Source organism: Saccopteryx leptura, chromosome 6 (assembly GCF_036850995.1).
Source record: "Saccopteryx leptura isolate mSacLep1 chromosome 6, mSacLep1_pri_phased_curated, whole genome shotgun sequence".
NCBI lineage: Eukaryota > Metazoa > Chordata > Mammalia > Chiroptera > Emballonuridae > Saccopteryx > Saccopteryx leptura.
In genome coordinates this window covers 33,507,711-33,528,686 of record NC_089508.1, presented here as the reverse complement: position 1 = coordinate 33,528,686, position 20,976 = coordinate 33,507,711, and the positions used below count along the sequence as shown (strand labels likewise).

General features: G+C 44.3%; 2 protein-coding genes across 3 annotated transcripts in view; both read right to left on the bottom strand.

Moving 5' to 3' along the window:
- Positions 1–3,797, bottom strand: part of VTI1B (vesicle transport through interaction with t-SNAREs 1B) — a 49,891-nt gene extending 46,094 nt beyond the window's left edge. Inside the window, exon 1 of one of the 2 annotated variants that reach the window (XR_010751995.1) lies at positions 3,524–3,797. Coding sequence is in view for 1 of the 2 variants with exons in the window: in XM_066388055.1 (XP_066244152.1) it covers positions 3,524–3,635 (112 nt within the window). In the remaining variant the exon portion in view is untranslated. The remainder of the gene's footprint in view (positions 1–3,523) is intronic. The other variant, XM_066388055.1, reaches the window with a different exon arrangement.
- Positions 3,798–7,292: 3,495 nt separating this feature from the next.
- On the bottom strand, positions 7,293–20,246 carry RDH11 (retinol dehydrogenase 11). The gene is made up of 7 exons (XM_066388053.1): positions 20,100–20,246; positions 17,254–17,372; positions 16,775–16,930; positions 15,184–15,288; positions 14,393–14,602; positions 10,991–11,180; positions 7,293–7,466 (listed from the first exon to the last, which is right to left on the bottom strand). Exons 1-7 carry the CDS (start codon positions 20,165–20,167, stop codon positions 7,364–7,366), a joined length of 951 nt encoding a protein of 316 aa, XP_066244150.1. The 5' UTR covers positions 20,168–20,246; the 3' UTR covers positions 7,293–7,363.
- Between the last annotated feature and the right edge of the window lie 730 nt (positions 20,247–20,976).

Below are 20,976 nucleotides of genomic sequence, written 5' to 3'. Positions count from 1 at the left end.
TCTCTTCCCCTCCCGCAGCAGAGGCTCCATTGGAGCAAAGTTTGCCCGGGCGCTGAGGATAGCTCTGTGGCCTCTGCCTCAGGTGCTAGAATGGCTCTGGATGCAACAGAGCAATGCCCCAGAGGGGCAATGCATCGCCCCCTGGTGGGCGTGCCGGGTGGATCCCGGTCGGGCGCATGCGGGAGTCTGTCTGACTGCCTCCCCATTTCCAGCTTTGGAAAAATGCAAAAAAAAAAAAAAAAGAAGAAGAAGAAGAAGAAGAAGAAAAAAAGACTTGAATGTAAGACCTGATGAGTATCGCCTCACACCTGTTAGAATGGCTATTATAAAAAGGCAAGAAATGCCCTGGCTGGATAGCTTGGTTGGTTGGAGCATCATTCCAAAGCAGAGGCTGCCACTCAATTTCCCGGTCTCAGGGCACATATACAGGAGCGGATCAATGTTTCTTTTTCTCTCCCCCCACCCACCCTTCCTTCTTCTCTCACTAAATTCAATAAATAAAAATTAAAAAAAAAAAAAGTCAAGAAATGACGTGTTGGCAATATTGTGGAGAAAATATATAGCTTATGTTCTAGCTCAGAGACTTTCAAAATTAACATGAATCAGAAATCCCCTGGAGTGCTGTTAAAACATACTGTTGTTTAAGTAGATAATGAATAATTAATGACTGATTAGGCCCAAGAATTTGCACTTCTAACAAGTTTCCATTATGTTGATGCTGCTGGTTCAAGGACCACAATTTGAAAACCACTGTGCTAGTGAAAGAAAGGCAAATAATACACTATAATCATCATAAACATGTAAAGTGCCTAGTATGTTAGAAGATAAGTGTTCTAGAAAAAATGGGAAAATAAAGCAAGGTAAGAGTAGCTGTATACAGAGCTCGTGTTCTTGTTTTGTTTAAATAAAATATCCAGTTTCCTACATAATAGTATCAGTGGCTAATTGCTCTTACTACTGTCAGTCAGTATCCTTAAGAGCTTTACATACATTAAGTTATTTAATTCTCATAAATCCCCTACGAAGTAAATACTATGATTTGTTCTCATTTTGCAGGGGAAACTAAATAGGTTAAAGTAAGCTGTTCAAGGTCACACAGCTACTAACAGGTGGATCTAGGATTTGAACCCAGCCAGTCTGGCTCTAGAATCATTGCTGTTAAACATACAACTATATTGCCTCTCAATTCACATTTAAGGCAAGAACTGTTGAACTCTTCAGGGCCCAGTACAGTGACTGAAACATAAGAATTCTCAAAAATGTTTGTTGAAACCAATGACCGAATTCAATTACAGCACCTAAGCCTAATAGTCCTGTAATTCCTAATGGAGATTAAAGCTCTGGAGAGCTGATGAAGTAGTCCTGAAACTAGAAATAAGGATTCAAAGATGAGGCCCCGGGTGTCTGCTTAATTAAATTCAATTTATGCAAGAAATATTCATTGAGATAGAAAGTTGTTGAAAGTTTTTTCTTTTTAAGATTTTTTTTTTTTTGGTTGATTTCACAGAGAGAGGGAGCAAGATCATAATTGCTTCACTTCTGGTATGTGCCTTGACCAGGCAAGCCCAGGGTTTCGAACTGGTGACCTCAGGTTGATGCTCTATCCACTGTGCAACCACAGGTCAGCCAAGTTGTGAAATGCTTATCATAATCTGGGGATATGTGTATATTATATTTATTTACCCATTAAACAACTAATTCCGTTAACCAGCAACTTGTGCTAAGAGTATTTTGTGCTTGGGTAGAAATTCACATCGTTTTGATTGTACTCTTTGCAGAAATGAGAAAAAAGATGACAAAGGTGAATATAATAACTTTTCTATTTTTCAACCAGGATGCATTATTTAGCCTTACAGAAATGAGTACTGCAAAATTTAATTCTCTACACTAGGCTTTAAAAACAGTACATATTTTCAACCATGTAAATCAGATCCCATCACTCTCTTGTTCAATGTCCTTTAACTACATCCCATCTCATTCAGAAAAAGATGCAAACCTTTTCCGTGGTCTACAAGGCACCACCCCACACCATCTGGCCCTACCTACTTCTTTCTAGCTTCATCTCCTACCACTATTTCCTTTGCTCCTTCCACCAATAACTGGCCTTCTTGCTCTTCCTAGAACATACCAAGTTCACTTCTGCTTAAGGATCTTTGCAGCACTGTTCCGTCCTCCTGACTCTCACTTCTCCCAGATTTTTACATGGTTTACTCCCTTTATTCAAATCTCTGCTCAAATGCCATCTCTTCAAAGAGGGCTTTCACAGCCGCCATTCCTTTGCCCTGCTTTATTTTCCTGTACAGGCAAACCTTGGAGATTTTGCGGGTTGGGTTCCAGAGGACCACAATAAAGTGAGTCGCATCCGTTTTGCAGGTCGCGAGTCTTGTCTTAAATTTGTTAAAAACACAACATCTGTCAAGTGCAAAAGGGGAACTGCAATAAAATGAAGTATGCCTGTGTTGCCCTTAACACATCCCCCTAGTATTTATATATCATCATCAACCCATTAAAATGGGAACTTGGGCCTGACCTGTGGTGGCGCAGTGGATAAAGGGTCAACCTGGAAACGCTGAGGTCGCCGGTTCAAAACCCTGGGCTTGCCTAGTCAAGGCACACATGGGAACTGATGCTTCCTGCTCCTCCCTCCTTCTCTCTCTCTCTCTCTCTCTTCCCTCTCTATAATGAATAAATAAAAAATAAGGGAACTTGTAAGTCTTTTCACTGTAATTTGCAATATTAACAATATCTAGGGCAGCGCCTGCATACAGTAACTTCTCCCAATAAATACAAGTTAAATAAACATATGAGTTTCATTTTCACCAGTCACTTAATTCATATGACCTTGGGTAACTCACAAAGCTAACACTCAAGCTCTGACCCTTAAGTAAAAACAATTAAAAAAAAGTCTTATCCGTCTTGCCATCAAGACCGATTTCGTCATGAGGCCAAGAACTGTGTTTCCTACAGATTTAACAGGACAACTCTGCAGGAACCTGAATTTTGAAATAATGGGGCAGGAAACAGTCTAAGCAGAAAATTCGTAAGAGGACTAGACCTAAACGTCACAACCCTGGTTTTAAAGACCAACGCCAAAAGCTATGATTTACAAAATTTGGGCTCTTTTGGAGCTACGGATCCTTTGCCAAGTCTGGTGAAAACTGTTCACCTCTCTTGAGAACCATTTAAATGCATAAAAATAAAAAATACAGAGACAGCTACAAAAGCAATCAATTCTCCTGAAACACAGGACCGCAGATTTAAAGTCTCCTACGCTCTTCCCGCCACAGTGAAAATGAGACGAGAAATCTGAAGGCTACAGGAGGAAGCGACGCTCCGAGGTTCAGCACGGAGCACCGACCTAAGTGGCCGCAGCGACATAGTGGGCGCCGGACTCGGCCAGCTCCGGGGGCGTGTACGAAGAGGAGGAGCGGGGAGAAGAGGGCCCGGGGCTGGGGAGACGCTGGGGGCTTCTCCTCCTGGATCGCGCGCGCGGGGCTCCCCGGGCTCAGCCCGCCCGCCTCACCTGTCCCTCCAGTCCCCAGGAGCCGCTCCGGCACGCCTCGTAGATCTTCATGGAGGCCGCGGAAGATCTCGTGCAGTTTCTCGAAATGCTCGGAGGAGGCGGAGGTGGCCATGGCGCAGGCCGCGCTGTAGAAGCGGCCGCCGAAATTCCGGGCTCGGGGCCCTCTCCTAGCCCGGCGGTCAGCCGCCCAGCCCGGCGGGCATACCGGCGACCACCGCCACCGCCGCCCAAGACGAGACGCTTCCGGGGCCGCAGCGAGGTCCTCCCGAGCCGGAACGCCCACCCCCTTCAACCCGTCACTGCGGGAGCGCCGGGCGCGAAAGCCTGACGGAAAGTCGGGCGGGCGCCGCTGCCCGGGCGACTCCGGTGAGAGCAGCAGAGCGCCCGGGCTATCTTCAGTGCCAGAGCTCCGGGAGAACCCACTGCGAGTTTGGGGAGAGCGCCACGGCTGAAGACACTGTGGGGGCGCGCGTGACAGGCAACGCGGCCGCCCTTCGCCGGAGTTCCGCCTCCCGGTGTAGGGCGGACGCCGCAGTGCATGCCGGGGGCTGTAGTTCGGCAGGGGTGGCGCTCCTACCGGAGGTCACGCGCTGAGGGGCGCGGTGACGCTGAGCATATTGGTTTGGTATCGGACTGCACCTGGACGTCATCGTAACTATTGTCACGATTTTGGGTTCCTCTGACTTTCTTAGTTCACGGTCCGACAAAATGTTCGCTTTCAAACCTTGAAAGATAGTCGGGTGAGGTCCTGCCTGCCCTGCAGCGGTAAAGCACTTTTTCTGAGGTCAAGCGACCAGTCACCTGCTTTCAGAAGTGGTCCCCGACAGTGTTACCCCCAAAATATACACTCCGCCTCTCGCTGCCAGGATGGCCTTAGCGCTTTTCGTTCATGCAGCAGGTGTGTGTTAATATTAAGCATTGTCACAGTGCAGGGGTCTGGGCATACGTTGATGAATAAAAGCTTGTGCTTCGGTAATTCATAAAGTGGTGAGCAACGGGGACCCGGTTTCAAGTCGCATTCCCAGTGTAACGTTAACAATTACAGAGTCCTTTCCTGAACTCTATGGGCTTTCATGGTTCAGTGGAAGGGAATTCCTATTTTCACTGATATGGTTTGCACATTTTGAAATATTTGCTTGACAGCCCAATACTTAAAAACTGCTCGCACATATTAAAAGATGTATGTCTGTCCAGGAGGGAATGATTTGGTGACTTATATCTCTGAACCCTTCTTTTTACTAGATTTAGTTCGCTAACCATTGATTCAAACTCGCTGAGCTCCTATTATTAAGCGTAGAGAGCTAGCAAAGTCTGAGCTTGTTAGTGGCAGTGTACTGTAAAGTCACATAGCAGTGTTATATGAAGGGACAAGAACAAAAAGGAAAGGTAAATAACCTGGGATGGCAAAAGTAATTTTTGAATAGCATCGGAAAAGAAAAGTAGAAGACGGGTGAATGATCAAATTATCACACAACTGAAGTTAATGGCATTTCAATCAAGAGTGTACTGTATGTAGCTAGACTCTGGGACAAATTATCCTTACAATGGGAAATGATTGCATAACCATAATAATGAAGTGTTTTCTTCATTTGACTCTAATTAAACATTCATTTAATTGTTTTCATCTGTTGACTTTAAACTTTCCTTTAATTCTTATACTTTTTATTATGGTAAATTAAAACATGGTAAATAATCAAAACTTTTTATTTGTCCTTGACAGTTCAATATAAATTAAGTAAAATATTAATTCAGTTATTCCACTGCACTGTTATCAAAAGCTGTCTAATTTTTCCACAAAATGATCACTTCAAAATATATAGTTTACAGGTCAAAACAAGTTCAACAAAAGATTATTAATTTACAAATATGAGAAGACTGTGGTCCTTTTACTCTTTCCACCACCAAAGTAAATATACAATTGTTGGTCCAAGCAAATCACAAACTCTATTAGAATAACATACTATAAACAAGTGACGGAAACATTACCAAGTCATAGACTTCTTTTGGCAGCATTATTTTTTTTTTTTTTGGCATTACTTTTGATAAAAGTTCTTCAAATAAAATGTAGTTTTAGCAAACAGATATTTTAATCTTGTCAATATAAAGTAAGAAAATGCCCTAAAAAATTCTGAAATTGACTGTAACTGCCAATATCAGTCTCTAAGATAACTTTGCTGAATAAGGAATTGCGGCGCGTTTTGTTTGGGGATGTCTTCTGCCACATTGGTTGAATGGTGCTTAAGATAGTACCCTAGCAGTCTTGTTAACTCAGGTGCTCACTCTTAGTGCTTCTACAGGTGGATATTGCCATCTTAAGCTTTTTTTTTTTTTTTTTTTAATCCTGTCAGGGGAGGGGAGGCAAAGACAGACTCCAACATATGCCCTGACCTGGATTCATCAGGCAAGCCCACTAGGGGGTGATGCTCTGCCTATCTGGGGCATTGCTCTGTTGCTCAGAAACTGAGCTCTTAGCTATGAGGCCGAGGTTACTGAGCCAACCTCAATGCCCATGGCCAACTCACCCCAACTGAGCCATAGCTGCAGAAGAGGGAGAAAGACAGAGAAAGAAGTGAAAGGAAGAGGAGTAGAGAAGCAGATGGGTGCTTCTCCTGTGTGCCCTGACCAGGAAATCAAACCTGGGACATAACATGCCGACTGATGCTCTACCACTGAGCCAACCAGCCAGGGCCTTTTTTTTTTTTAAATCCTTAACTAGTCCCTTCATTATCTTCCTGGCTTGTTCTCTTTTCTGAACTTCTTTCCAGCTACCCATGTGCTTCCTGGTGGGCAGTTATCAACATACAGAGTCTGCTTTCCCCTGCAGCTCTACCCATTTATATCAAAGACCAGATGACACTGGCTTGCTCCAACTATGATCATTTACCCGCATCAGGGTTCAGTTTAATACTGTTCCTCTATGGCTATTTTGAATTTTGTGGAAATAATTCCAACTGCAAAAATACACAGTAACACATATACTCAGTAACATAGCATATTCATAACCAAATAGCCTTTCCCATCTTCTGGTTTTCTAAGAAAAACTAAGGCACAAAAGGGAGGCTTCCATGGGTCTCGGGCCAGTAACTGAAGTTAGGAGGCCTACCTCTTCAAACTGTTCCTTTCATTATCTCCTTGCTGGCTGGAGAAATAGCAGGAAAATGAGCGTTTAAACTTTATTTTTATTTCTGCCTTCCCCCATATTTCTGCCATCCTCCAAAACCCACAAACTTCTCAGAAAAGGAAGCTCTTCCATTATCTAGGCATGGGAAAGTGTCTTAACAGCAGTGGTTAGGTCATCAGAGATAGAGCCATGCCACAATCCAGACTCAGTTAAACTTCCAGACATAATCCAGATGTTGACACCAGGATGGTTTTCTTAAAAGATAAAGGACAAGCCTTGCTCTTGAATCGAGCCACTGTGACTCTTGCAGTTCAACTGAAGCTGCAGTGTGGCCGTCCTGAGGTGAAGGTTGGTTGGTTAGAACTACATTGTGAACAAAAAGGGTAGAAACTAGTCCAAACTGCCACAAATCAACACTGCCAAAGTTTAGGTTCTCCTAAGTAACAGGTTTCAGAAGGAAACCGTGAGCCCACTGGTCATCAGTGTGTACTTCTCCTATGATATCTCTTGTAACTGGCAGTAACAAGAGCCAAGTAAATCTTATTTTTGGTGAATTTAGCAGTGTACACTGGGCTTTTACCAGACATCAAGTTGGCAAGGCTGGAAGGCTTGTTCTCTTTGTGCTCAAGGTTTTGGCTATCCTGAAGGAGAATCATTTTGGCAAGGAGTACTGAGCAGTCCAGCTGCACACTTGTCTTAGGTCCAACTGCTGCCACCTGTCAATCCATAGGGATGCCCAGCAGGTCACAGCTAACGTCCCATAGCCGTCTTGCTGTTGTCTCATTACGAGCCTGGGCAGAGACCCATGTCACATGGCAGTCACTGGAAGGGAAAGAGGGAGGTTTAATGCACAGGGTTAAGAATGGAGTCTGTTTTCTGCCTGAGATAAGGAATATGACAGAAACAACGCAGGGATAACATGTCCTTAGACACTTCACATATCCAAGGTTCGTCCTATCTCTTCATTCTCGGCTTTACCCGAGGGAAAATGTAATTACTATTTTAGATCTCACTGGACCAACTCTGATCAGAATACTTTGGTTGATATAAATGCATACTATTTAGTCTTAATAGTGCCCTTTGAATGTCTATATTTAACTGTAACATCAGTGCCTGCCTGACACCTGTGTATGTCGGAAGCCGATCAACAGCTGCTGGTTGACATAGTCACAGCCAAGAAGATCAACAACTGCTGGTTGACACAGTCACAGCAAAGAAAAGGTGCAACACTTCCCCCTTTAACTTTTTGAATTAATTTGGTTTTTTATCCCCCCTTTTCTGGGTGTGTGTGCTATCATTTATGGCACAAGGATAATAGCACCGTGCTTTCCCTGCAGATTTGTAGTAACTTCTCTGGAAATGAGACAGAGGGTGTGAGTTCCACAGAAAAGCCTATAAACCCCCTTGCCTGGGCCAATAGACATAGGAAGCTGGCTATGATATCCCCCAAAAAGGGTTAGTCTGTGGGAAAATTCCCTCCTATAAATCATATTAGAAAAAAATAGATTGTGACTTATGAATAGGTAGGAAACAGTATCTATACACAAAAGCACCTTTCAGCCTTTACCTAATCCATTACTTTACTTCCTTAGCCTTTTCATATAATAGAATAGAAAAACTTTCCTCTTGCATACCTGACCTATAGGTAGTGGAACACTCTGAGAAAAATAAAGTTAGAACTTAACTGGTATATGAATATAATAGACAAAATTTGACTAGACAATAGGACATTAGGTAAGGTAGAGTTATTAATCAATACTGACCTTTTAGAAGCTTGCAAAAAAAGGTTGTTGCTGTTTTCAAGTTATTGTATAACTGTACTTAGAATGACCACCTGATTTATAGTTTATAGCAGAGATCGGGAACCTCTTTGGCTGAGAGAACCATGAACGCCATATATTTTAAAATGTAATTCCATGAGAGCCATACAACAACCTGTGTACATTACGCATTATCCAATAAAAATTTGGTGTTGTCCCAGAGGACAGCTGTGATTGGCTCCAGCCACCCGCAACCATGAACATGAGCAGTAGGAAACGAATGGATTGTAATACATGTGAATGTCTTATATTTTTAACATTATTATTTTTTGTATTAAAGATTTGTCTGCGAGCCAGATGCAGCCATCAAAAGAGCCACATCTGGCTTGCGAGCCATAGGTTCCCAACCCCTGGCTTATAGAAATGTACTAACCTTTGACTAGAAATATGTAACCATAGTGAAACAAAAACAATTATTAATCGATGTATTCTGTATACCATGTGATTGTAACTTAGTGTGTGTGTAAAAAAATAAAGCTATACTAGCCATTGGCGGATATGCCTGGCAGTGAATGCTAAAGAGTTCGGCTCTCTCCCTCGTTTTGTGCCGACGCCGTCTCTTCCTGTGACCCCTGAATTCTCCCCGGGGCTGGACCCCAGCAGGTATGCCCATCTTGTTCAAATAAGTCTCTGAGCTCCATTCTATAGGACCTTGTACAGTGTCATGTAGCTGAGATCCTGTATTTATGTTGGGCACATACTTGGAGTGGTAAACAAAACAAAACACAACATGAAACACTTCTTATTTCTAGTCCACCTGGTTTTAAACTTGAACAGGTGAAGTCAGCTTCAAAAGATAATGAGAGAAGAAAAGATGATATCAGAAAAGAAATGGTAACAAGGTACCCAGTGTTTTATATACCTTCTCTTCATTGCCGTAATTCTAATTATTTTAAGTTGCCATTAAATGCAGGAGGAATAACCCAACTCTGCATGACTCAGAAAGTTTTCTCAAGGATAATTCTTTTTTTTGTTTTTGGGTTTTTTAAAAAATATTTTTTCCAAAGTTAGAAGTGGGGAGGCAGTCAGACTCCCATATGCGCCCGACCAGGATCCACCCAGCATGCCCACCAGGGAGTGATGCTCTGCCCATCCTGGGGCGTTGCTCCGTTGCGTCCTAAGCCATTCTAGTGCCTGAGGTGGAGGCCATGAATCTGTCCTCAGCACCTGGACCAACTTTGCTCCAGTGGAGCCCTGGCTCTGGGAGAAGAAGAGAGAAATAGAGAGGAAGAAGAGGGGAAGGGTGGAGAAGTAAATGGGCACTTTTCCTGTGTGCCTTGACCAGGAACTGAACCTGGGACTTCCACACACCAGGCTGATGCCCTACCGCTGAGCCAACCGGCCAGGACCCAAATTCTTTTTTTTTTTAATTTTTAATTTATTCATTTTAAAGAGAGGAGAGTGATGTGTGTGTGTGTGTGTGTGTGTGTGTGTGTGTGTGTGTGTGTATATATATATAGAGAGAGAGATAAAGAGGGGAGGAGCAGGAAGCATCAACTCCCATATGTGCCTTGACCAGGCAGGCCTAGGGTTTCGAATTGGCAACCTCACTGTTTCCAGGTCGATGCTTTATCCACTGCGCCATCATAGGCCCAAATTCTTTTTAATTAAAAAGAAAAAGGAGTCCAAAAAGGAACAAACAAAACTGGATTGATATAAAATATAGGAATTATAAAAGAAAAACAACCAGAAAGTATAATCATCAGTATAAAAGACAACATGAGGCCCTGGCCAGTTGGCTTAGTGGTAGAGTGTTGGCCTGGTGTGTGGATGTCCTGGGTTCAATTCCCTATCAGGACACAGGAAAAGCGCCCATCTGTTTCTCCACCTCTCCCCCTCTCGCTTCTCTCTCTCTCTCTCTCCTCCTCCTACAGCCATGGCTTGATTGGAGTGAGTTGTCACCAGGCACTGAGGATGACTCCATGGCCTCTATCTCAAGTGCTAAGAAGAGCTCGGTTGCTGATCAACAAAGCAACACCCAAGATGGGCAGAGCATCATCCTCTAGTGCAGTGGTCGGCAAAATCATTAGTCAATAGAGCTAAATATCAACAGTACAATGATTGAAATTTCTTTTGAGAGACAAATTTTTTAAACTTAAACTATATAGGTAGGTACATTCCTTATCAAGGTAGTGCCCACACATGTATTTTGTGAAACAGCCACACTCATGGGGCCAAAGAGCCACATGTGACTTGCGAGCCACAGTTTGCCAACCAAGGCCCTAGTGGGCTTGCCAGGTGGATCCCTGTCGGGGTGCCTGGGGAGTCTGTCTCTGCCTCCCTTCCTGTCACTGTATAAAAAAATTAAATAAATTAAAGACGACATGAATAAAATCAAACCAAGCCGTTACCACAAAAAATGTGAATGGGTCAAATTCCCCTATTGAAAGATGAAAACCCTAGAGTTAAAGGACAAAGGCTATGTTAGACAATGTATTTTTTAAAAAGGGTGTGGTATACCAAACAAATCCAAAGTATTTCCTTTAGGCAATACAATTTCATCTTCAAAAACAGATACATTCATACCTGAAGTGCTTCCCACTTAGATTCTCCAGACCTTCCGTTAAGGCACAGTGGAGGCTGGTCTGGGCTCCCTGCTGAGGGGTCTTGATGAAGAAGGAGAAGAGCTGCCACATCAATCTCATAAAAGATGAGTGCCGAACCAATTCCGAGTTGACTGTGCCAGGGTGCACAGAATACGCTGTAACGCCAGAGCCTGGTGGGGGGTGCCACAGAGAGAGGGCGAGACAGGACTTAATGTTGCTGAATGGATGAGGAGAGCAGAGGACATGAGTCAACACTGCCCAGTTTCCAGCCTACCACTCATCAGTTGTGTGACCTTGGGCAAGCTACAGATGTTGTGACTCAAATTCCTCATCTGTAAAATGGGAATAATCCTCCCAGGATTGTTCTGAGGATTAAATGAGTCAGATGTAAAAGAGCTTAGAATAGCACCATGCATTTATACATAGGCTATTTGAGGTCCCCAATACTTCACTAGAAACCTTGGGGCCAGAAATGTTTCTATCTATTTCTGCATTATAAAAGTAACATGATACATATACATACACTATCTATTAACAACTCTCTCTAGTACAGGTGAGGTTTTGTTGCTCAATGTGTTTTGGGGTCAAACTTATAAAGAAAATGAATTTTCAGGCCTTTGAAGATTTCACAAATTGCAGATAAAGGATTGTGGACTTATTTTCAACTCGACTTCTACTCTAGAGGACCCCTATTTAATATTCTATGTTCTAACCATAAAGACCTCTCCATTTCTCAAACTGAGCCCAGGACTTCACGCATTCTGCGCCCTCTACCCAGAAGGCTCCTCTGCCATTTCATCCCACCTACACTGTAACCATTCCATTTCTAGTCATCCTGCAAGGGCTCAACTTGCAACTGACTTCCTCAGAGAAGTCTACCCTGATTTCTCAGACCGAATGAGACCCCCTGCAAATTCGTTTCAGGTCCTTGTACTTCCCATTTATAGCATTTACCACAATTATAATTATATAACAACAGCAAAAAGGAAATAATCTAGATGTTAAGGAAATGAATAAGTAAACTAAGTACAACTCTATACTACGAAAGACAATGAGGCCAACAAAAGGAATGGGATAAATCTCTATGTACTAAATAAATCCCCAAAATATTGTGTGGGAATTTCAGTTCCTTATATATGATATATATATATATATATATATATATATAAATGCGTAAGATGTTTGGAAAGGTGCACAGTAAAAGTTGTCGGCAGTGTTTTTCTTTCTTTCTTTTGAGAGCAAAGAAGAGAGAGAGAGAGAGAAAAACATTGATTTGTTGTTTCACTTATTTATGCATTTACTGGTTTATTTTTACATGGGCCCCGACGGGGGATTGAACCCACAACCTTGGCATATCGGGATGACACTAATCAGCTGAGCCAGCCAGGGGCTGAGTTACCCAGGAGCATGGCAGTGGTTTCTTGAGGAAAGAAAAGTAGGAGGGGGAGAGAGGGGAATAGTGAAGAGGGTTTTTTACCTTTAACTCTACATCAGGGGTCCCCAAACTACGGCCCGTGGGCCACATGCGGCCCCCTGAGGCCATTTATCCGGCCCCGCCGCACTTCCAGAAGGGGCACCTCTTTCATTGGTGGTCAGCAATAGGAGCATAGTTCCCATTGAAATACTGGTCAGTTGATTGATTTAAATTTACTTGTTCTTTATTTTAAATATTGTATTTGTTCCCGTTTTGTTTTTTTACTTTAAAATAAGATATGTGCAGTATGCATAGGGATTTGTTCATAGTTTTTTTTTATAGTCGGGCCTTCCAACGGTCTGAGGGACAGTAAACTGGCCCCCTGTGTAAAAAGTTTGGGGACCCCTGCTCTACATATTTCCATCTTATTTGAACTTTTACAATTAAAATGATTGATGTATTACTAGGCTGATTTTACATGTGACAACTGTAAAATACTGGATAATTATCTCTCCCCCACTGAATGCAAACCAAATCAAGAAATGGCCTGTACCTGTCTTGTGCACTACTCCATCCTAAGCCCCTATTCCAGGGGTCAGGAACCTTTTTGGCTGAGAGAGCCATGAACGCCACATATTTTAAAATGTAATTCCGTGAGAGCCATACAATGACCCATGTACATTACACATTATCCAATAAAAATTTGGTGTTGTCCCAGAGGACAGCTGTGATTGGCTCCAGCCACCCACAACCATGAACATGAGCGGTAGGAAATGAATGGATTGTAATACATGAGAATGTTTTATATTTTTAATGTTATTATTTTTTTTTATTAAAGATTTGTCTGCAAGCCAGATGCAGCCATCAAAAGAGCCACATCTGGCTCGCGAGCCATAGGTTCCCGACCCCTGCCCTATTCCAATGCACAGAACAGCACAGGCACTGAATACCTGCCTGTCGAATGGATGAAGGAACGACTCTTCACACCCAGGTTTCTTTCGTTGCACCACCGAGTTGCCCACCTAATCCTCACATCTATCAGACTTCCTCGCTCATGCAGCCTGCTTTATCTGGAGCCTCACAGTGGAGCCCATTTCTCACCTCCAGGCCACCCTGGCTCCCTGAACACCCCTTTGGACGATTCTCACCATTCTGATCTTGATCCACCCTGAGCTGATGAAGGATGCCATGCCCTGGGCATAGACTGGACTTATGACCTAGGCTGACCAGCAGCTTCCTTCCTCCCCATCTCAGAGCTGTCCAAACTGTTTGATGATCTTGTTCCAACAATGGGACTCCTGTGCCTGACTCCTTAAGCCTGAATTCTGGCTGCCTCAGCACCTAAGCAACTCCAACTGCCCACCCTGGACTTCCTTTCTCTTCACTGAAAATCCGGAGTAGATGATGCTAAGGACCTCTGTCTATCTGTGACTGAATACATTTATGTTATTACTCCCTAACATTTGCTTACTCCCCTGCGTAAGCATACATTTACCTTTTATTTGACCCTTTGCTGTTAGGAGACAACTCCCTCTCCCCTGTCCCATCCAGCACTTGTTTTATCCTCATGACTGTAGTTGGTGCCAGGTCAGGTCCCTCCCTTCTGCTTAATTTCACTATGAGTAAAACCTTAACTTGCTCATGAAGCCTGAATTATTTATGACAATAACCTGTAAAGTAGTCCCATTCTACATACGAGGAAGTAAGTCTATCTTGAAAAGTTAAGTAACTTGCTATAGGTCACACAGCTAGTAGTGGCAAAACCAAGCCTTCAGACTCACAGAATCTCCCGTCCCCCAATAGCCACCTGTAATATTCAGTTGTGGGCTGTTTACTAAAACTGCAATTAGTGATAGTCCTGGAGGCAGGTCCTGGCCAAAGGGCAGGTTCCAGAAAACAGGTTCTATTTCTGTGGCTTTCAACTACTTCCCCAATTCATGTTTCCATACTAATTTCTTCTAAGCCTACCTTTTAGTCTCCGGGCCAGTTCCCGAGTGAAGAGAATGTTGGCTAACTTGCTGTGACAGTAAGCCAGACCTGCACTGTAGAATTTCTCGCCCTGAAGATTACGGAAATGGATCCTTCCCAGGTGATGTGCTAAGGAAGACACATTCACCACCCTTGATGGGGCTGATTCCTTCAGCTTCTCTAGCAGCAGATGGGTCAAGAGGAAGTGACCTGTAAAAAAAAACACTAGAATTAACAGAGTTCAGAGCCAATGCAGGGGTGAAGGGAATAGTGGTGTGCAGGGCTCAGCTATGGGAAGCAGAGGACTCAGGAATAAAGCTTTCTGTCATGTTAATTCATTATCAACTACAGAGCAAATTCAGTAAGGGTTCAGGGAAACAGAAGCAGTCAAAGACATGAGATGTGTCTGGATTACGTGAATATGAACACGATGTTCCATGTCTCATTCCAACTTTGATTAACATCACTTTTTAAGAGCAGGCAGCCTCTACCTGATGCTAGCCACAAGGATTGCTTGCTACAAAGAAATCAATACAACCCCCAATAAAAATAGGCTGTTCAAAAATGTCCGAAGGTAAACTGAATCCGAATCACAGACTACAATGTGGGCCGAACTGAGTGGGCCTCAAGTTTATCCTGGCATTTTCCAGCAGAACCAGGAGATTATTTACTTACAGTCTATTATGGCCCAGAGGTCCAATCACACCCCAAAGAAGGCTTCCTCTGGCCCCTAAGTTTTCCAAGGAGAACGTAGGTTCCCTGTAGCTTTTGTGATGAGACCAGATTCTTACCCAAGTGGTTGACTCCTATATGCATCTCAAAGCCGTCTGCTGTCTTGGAGTAGGGACACATCATCACTCCTGCGTTGTTGATCAGAATGTGGAGATGCTTTTCCTCTGCAGGGAAGAGGAGATAGAGCCATAGCTATTGCAACTTAGAAATCTGCCTCACACCCCGCCTCTGAAAATGGAGAAGCAGAACTTCAATCTTTCCTCCATGTTCCCTTCATATGTATTTTGTATTGGTTTCATTCTAAGACTTTAGATGAATCCTGTATACTTTTACTACAGAGCAAAATTTCATCTTACACACTATCAAGTGGCCTTTCCAATCTCTCCAATACAGGAGCTACTTACTTACTGCTTCTGGAAAGTGTTCCGCCCACTTCTGCCAACAGAAAGATTTCCCAGCTGGGAAGATTCCAAAGCATGAGAAAAAAAGGACGTGCTGTATGCACCCCCACCAGTGGGATTCAGGCCCCAAAAGAAATACTGGTTTCACTTCTTTGTTGCATCTGTTAACTTTCTCTCATGCTGCACTTTCTCATGTGGTTAGCAATTTCTGACTATAAGCTCGTTTTGATGGAAGTTTTCCTTGGGAGGCCTAGCTCTCTGGGTTGAGGAGACATGCCTACAGAATGCTCTTGGATTTGCTTTTCCTGTGATACTATTGTACAAGGTTTTATGTTAATTTCTCAGTTTAAGATACTTACACTATTCAGAGGTATGAATTCCACCCTCTCCCATAGGGGTGCAAGCTGGAGGTTCTAGTGTGTGTGTGTGTGTGTGTGTATGTGTGTGTGTGTGTGTGACAGAGACAGAAAGAGGGACAGATAGGGACAGACAGGTAGGAAGAGAGAGAGATGAGAAGCATCAATTCTTCGTTGCAGCATCTTAGTTCATTGATTGCTTTCTCATATGTGCCTTGATGGGGGTGGTGGGCTACAGCACAGTGAGTGACCCCTTGCTCAAGCCAGCGACCATGGGGTCAGGTCTATGATTCCATACTCAAACCAGCAACCCCGCACTCAAGCTGGTGAGCCCATGCTCAAGCCAGATGAGCCCGCACTCAGGCCAGCAACCTCAGGGTTTTGAGCCTGGGTCCTCTGCGTCCCTGTCTGATGCTCTATCCACTGCACCACTGCCTGGTCAGGCTGGAGGTTCTAATTTCTTACAGATGATTCTTTATCCAGCTATATCTTGAAGAGATGATAAACTTCTTTGTCATGTTCCTCAGTTGGTGGCCTGGGGGTTCTAAAGCTCCTGTACCATGGACCAGATGGCCTTTTGTGAATCCCAACCTTTAGTGGAGCCTCAGATACAGCCTCCCCAGCTCTTCAAGGGCCTGAGGCCTCATCTTAGACACTAAAACCCATATTGGGTTCTGGCACTCCTGTGAGATTTTTGGTTGCTATCACTTTTTGAATTGACTTTTCGTTTCTGCCGTTTTGTTACTAATGAGTTCAGCTATGTATTGAAAGCATCGGATTATATTTTATCTACCATTTCTAAATATTAGAGAGGGAAAGGGAGCTTTTCCTTTTAGCTAAATCTGCCATGTTGATCACAAGACTCACAACATAGTCTCCGGTTCTACACCCACCTGCTAAGAAGCCCTTAGCAAAGGCTCGAATAGATTTCGTATCAGCCAAGTCCAGTTTCCGCACCAACACCTGTTGGTTCCCTGTCATGGTCTGGATCTCTCTGGCCACCAATTCCCCCTTTTGCACATCACGGCAAGCTATATATACACGGGCTCCTGTCAACCAACATAGAAGAGACAAACTGTCAGCTCTGTTTTTGAGTGGGAATGACAGCCCTAATGATGCTGCATGTAATTTTCTACTGTTTCATTGATCTTACTACTACTCCACATCAGAGGTGTCTGAAAGAAAAATAAATCAATAATATTCAGTCAGTGTTCATTATATGTAGAGCATTGTGCTAACATTGGACTGCAAGCCAGCGGGGCACTTGGAATGTTCTTAAATTCCAGGATTGGGAGAAAATAAATGAGAATGGTCATCATTGTGAGAGGTAAAATGGCAGTAGCAGCAGGGAATTAGAAGTAGACAAACTTGCCTCTTTGAGCTAGCTCTTTGGTTGTTTCCTTCCCGATGCCTGTGTTGGCACCAGTGACCACGGCCACCTTCCCGGAAAGCTGGACAGTTGATGTACACACCCCGCTGGACAGCATTTTCCTACAGACAGAGGAGGGCTCGTCAGTTCTTCATTTTTCCTTGTTTCAACCAGAGGGTTCCGGCAATCTCTCATGTCTTCAAATCCCCCTGTATGAGGTTTACTTTGGTTTCTTTTACTGCTGTCCTTTTCATAGGTTTAAGGAAGGTTGGGGGAAAGAAAATAAAAGCTTTCTGTTCTCACTCAAAAATAAAAGTGAGGCTATAACAATTGCTTAGAGCTATTCCCTACAGTACCAGAACTGGATGAATAGTTGATTAGCCAGGCACCTGGCTTTGGTTTGAGCTCTTGTACAGGCTTAGGAAATCACAAGACTCAAACAGGAGAAAGAAAGAACTGGTCCACTCAGGTCAATCGGTTTATTCGCTGGCACTGTATGGCCTTGATAACCAGATAATCCAACACAAAATGTGAAAATTATGAAAGCCCGTCAACCCAGGACAAAACAAAAAGAAAAACATATAAACACACAGTTAAAAATAAGACAAAGAAAACATATAAATAAATACAAATGGGACCTGAAATTCAAGTTTTGGTTTAATTCATTAGAGCCCTCATTTTTAAGCCTTCTTTTTTAAATATACAAACAGGAATTAACAGGCCTCAGATTGTTCTTTTCTGAATTTATTGACCGGGTGTTGGGCAGATAAAATGTATTATGCTCACTTTGTTAAAGATGACGCCGCCCACGTGGAGGCCGTCACCCAGGTGATATTAATGTGTGTTGGGGGCAGGCGGTGGGCAAGCAGAATCCTTGTAGCCTGGGGCTTGGTTTTGGGATTAAGCCTTTCCCACCCTTTTTGATGTGGGGTGATACAATCCAATCATGCCTCAGAGAAGTGACTTTGTATTAGAGACTTCCCTATTTTGTATATTGGATTAAAGGTTGTGAAGCTACACTATAAAATAGGGGCAGAACGGGAGCTTGCGCTCTTGGTTCCTGGGATGATTAGCATGAGAGAGGAGAGAGCAGAGCAGAGAGCAGAAAGAGGCCATGTGGCCAGGAGAAGCAGCCAAGATGGCGGAGTGCTGAGTGAGATGCCAGTTTGTGCAGAGTTTGTATCTGGGATAAGGAAGGAGATGAGGAACTGAGGAGAATAAGGCTGGTGAGCTAGAAACCTTTGATTCTAGGAAACTCGGATAAGTCAGTGGCTTTGTGAGCACTGAATGTGAGTGGGTTTTGGAGCCCAGTGTGTGTTTTTACTTGCCCGCCGGGTGCAAGCTAGGATTAAAGACTATGGCTCACCAGTTTGTGGCTCCGTTGTTTCTTTACCGACTGTCTGAATCCAATGTGAACCTGCATGGGCCGGGCGGCTGCTGGCTTTACACCGGGAGATGCACTTTTAAAGGGCATTTTAGCCTTTTTCATTGAACTTGGAATTGCAAGGTACACATCCTAGTCATTAGAGCTACCCCTCTAGTGCAAACAGGTGGATAAGAATAAGCCTCCCTGGCTCAGTTTCCCTGCTCCCTTCAGCTTCAGCTCCAGCTCCAGTCAGGACAATGTATCGAGACCTCTACTGGGCTCTTCTCCTTAACCAGCAGGAAGGACAAAAGACAATTAACCATGGACATCCAGCTCTGGTCTGGCTCCCCTGAACTCACTAAGTAGTTAGGAACATGCCTCCTGGAGTACAATCTTCCTCAAAAAAAAATCTGGCTGAGGTATGAACACTATTCTCATTTCAGGTTCAACTTTTCATTGAGATTCTATTATGTAGAGAAGAGGATTTTGTGGTGGACAAGGATAAAAAGCAGCCGTTTTCTTCTGAGTATGGGCACCCAGGTGTGCCTAGAGGTGGGAGTGTTTAGAGGGGAGGAAAAATACAACTGGGTGAGAGTGCACGAGGGGAGGCAGGGAGAGGAAAGCAAAGGTGAAGTCTGTAAGCAATAAAGGCGTGTAATCTAGCGCGTCCCGCACCACCTCACCCCTCAGGAGGGGCCGTGTCCCTCCAGTCACTGGTTCACCGTCACAACGGGTGATTTACTCAGAACCAATCAGCAGGCTGCATGCTTTGCAGCTCGGGCTGATTCTCTAGGCGCACTGGGTCAGCTAGTGCCAGATTATCACCTGGTTGAGAGACCGCTACCCTCATCCTCTCCGCCCCACCCCGGAGACCCCAGGGCAAGACTCCGATCCCAAAGTCCTGCTCCGACGGCAGGAAAGGGCTCAGGATACCATTTTCTCTCCTTTACAATATCGTCCAGAGAAATAGAGAATTTAACTGTAATAAGAGAGCAAGCAATGGGGCTGCAGATGTCACGGTTCCCATCAACAGCCAGTTTCAGAAAGCAAAAACCTGAATCGCTCCATTGTACTTTAAGGTGGGAAAAACTAGAAAGGGCTGATTCAAGGCGTGGGAGTTAAGCGGAAAGCCGTCTTGAGGTCCACACCTTTATTTTGGGGTCTGAAATGCCCAAAGCTGAAAACTTACGTGTTTGAACTAACCCTGCACTTGGGGTTCGCTGGAGCCAGACGCAAGAGTTACTGAGACGAAAAAAAAAAAAAGGCCAGGAAAAACAAAGCAGGGTACTCCGGTCTGCAGCCCCTTCCCACGGCCTGGGCTCTGATGGTGTCGACCTCCCCTCATCCAAGACCGCCAGACCTCAGCCTGCATGGAGCCCCCCGGGGAGTTTTCCTTTTCTTTCTTTTAAACAACAGAGCTTCAGTGAGGATTAATGCCCCCCCCCCCCGACTTCTCAAGAGAAGGCATTACATTTGCACCGACCTGATTTGGGGCGTAGCGATGTACAGGAGAGAAAGGAGGAGGAGGAGCAGGAGCAGGACCCCAATCATCTTACGGGGTGACACCTGCGACGGGCGACACGAAGGGAGATGCAGCAGCGGAGGTAGATTCCCCAGCGGTTCTCGCCAACTGTGGCTTCCTTCCCAGACACGCCCTAGTAAAGTACGGCAGCAAAGCCGTCTGGGAAATGTAGTCCAATGCCTGGCGTGGGCTAAGAGGCGGTGAACGTGCCGTTCCCAGACGCCAAGAGAAGTCGAACCGTGCACCAGACACGCTGCAGATCCCCAACGATATAGGGTCCAGGGCCCTTGGGATCATCCAAACACCTTCCCCACAGCCCTTCTGCCCACCAGCGGTTCTCGGGAGATCACGCTCCCCCGACCTCCTGGTGCCCAAGTCCTGACCCGGGTTCACTTTTACCCAATCATCGTTAGGCAGTTACCACAATTGTTTCTCACGGAGGTCAAAGTGTGTTTACACTGGAGGAGAGCGACTGGAGGGCAGTTGGAGGTGAGAATTCAGGGAAGCGAAAGCAATTGGTCCCTGAGCACACTGCTGAGAGAATACCTTATTGAGTCTACTTTGAGTTATAATGATGACTATCATAATTTTACTGGTGTTCGACGACTAACTGATAATAGAATATAATTTTCTTGATGACTTGGGTTAGTTATATTAACTCCCAAGGTAGCAATGAATTTCTCAGGGTAGCAACACAGTTGGGTGGGCCAACTCACCTTGAATTAGGCCATAAAAATTCTCTGGGAGTCAGCAGGTTCCCTGTTCAGTCATTCCTTTCAGTTCTGCCATCTGAGGCCTGTCTCTGGTTTGCAGGGGGTGAAGGTGGAGGATGTTTAGT

Bases quoted from the DNA above. Each gene is read 5' to 3' on its own strand.
- RDH11 (XM_066388053.1), bottom strand. From the start codon at position 20,167: ATGATTGGGGTCCTGCTCCTGCTCCTCCTCCTCCTTTCTCTCCTGTAC. The intron at 16,931-17,253 runs GCAAGTTTGTCT...GTTGGTTGACAG, and splicing joins CAAAGAGCTAGCTCAAAGAG to GAGCCCGTGTATATATAGCT. The intron at 11,181-14,392 runs GTAGGCTTAGAA...ACCCCCCACCAG, and splicing joins ACTGGCCCGGAGACTAAAAG to GCTCTGGCGTTACAGCGTAT.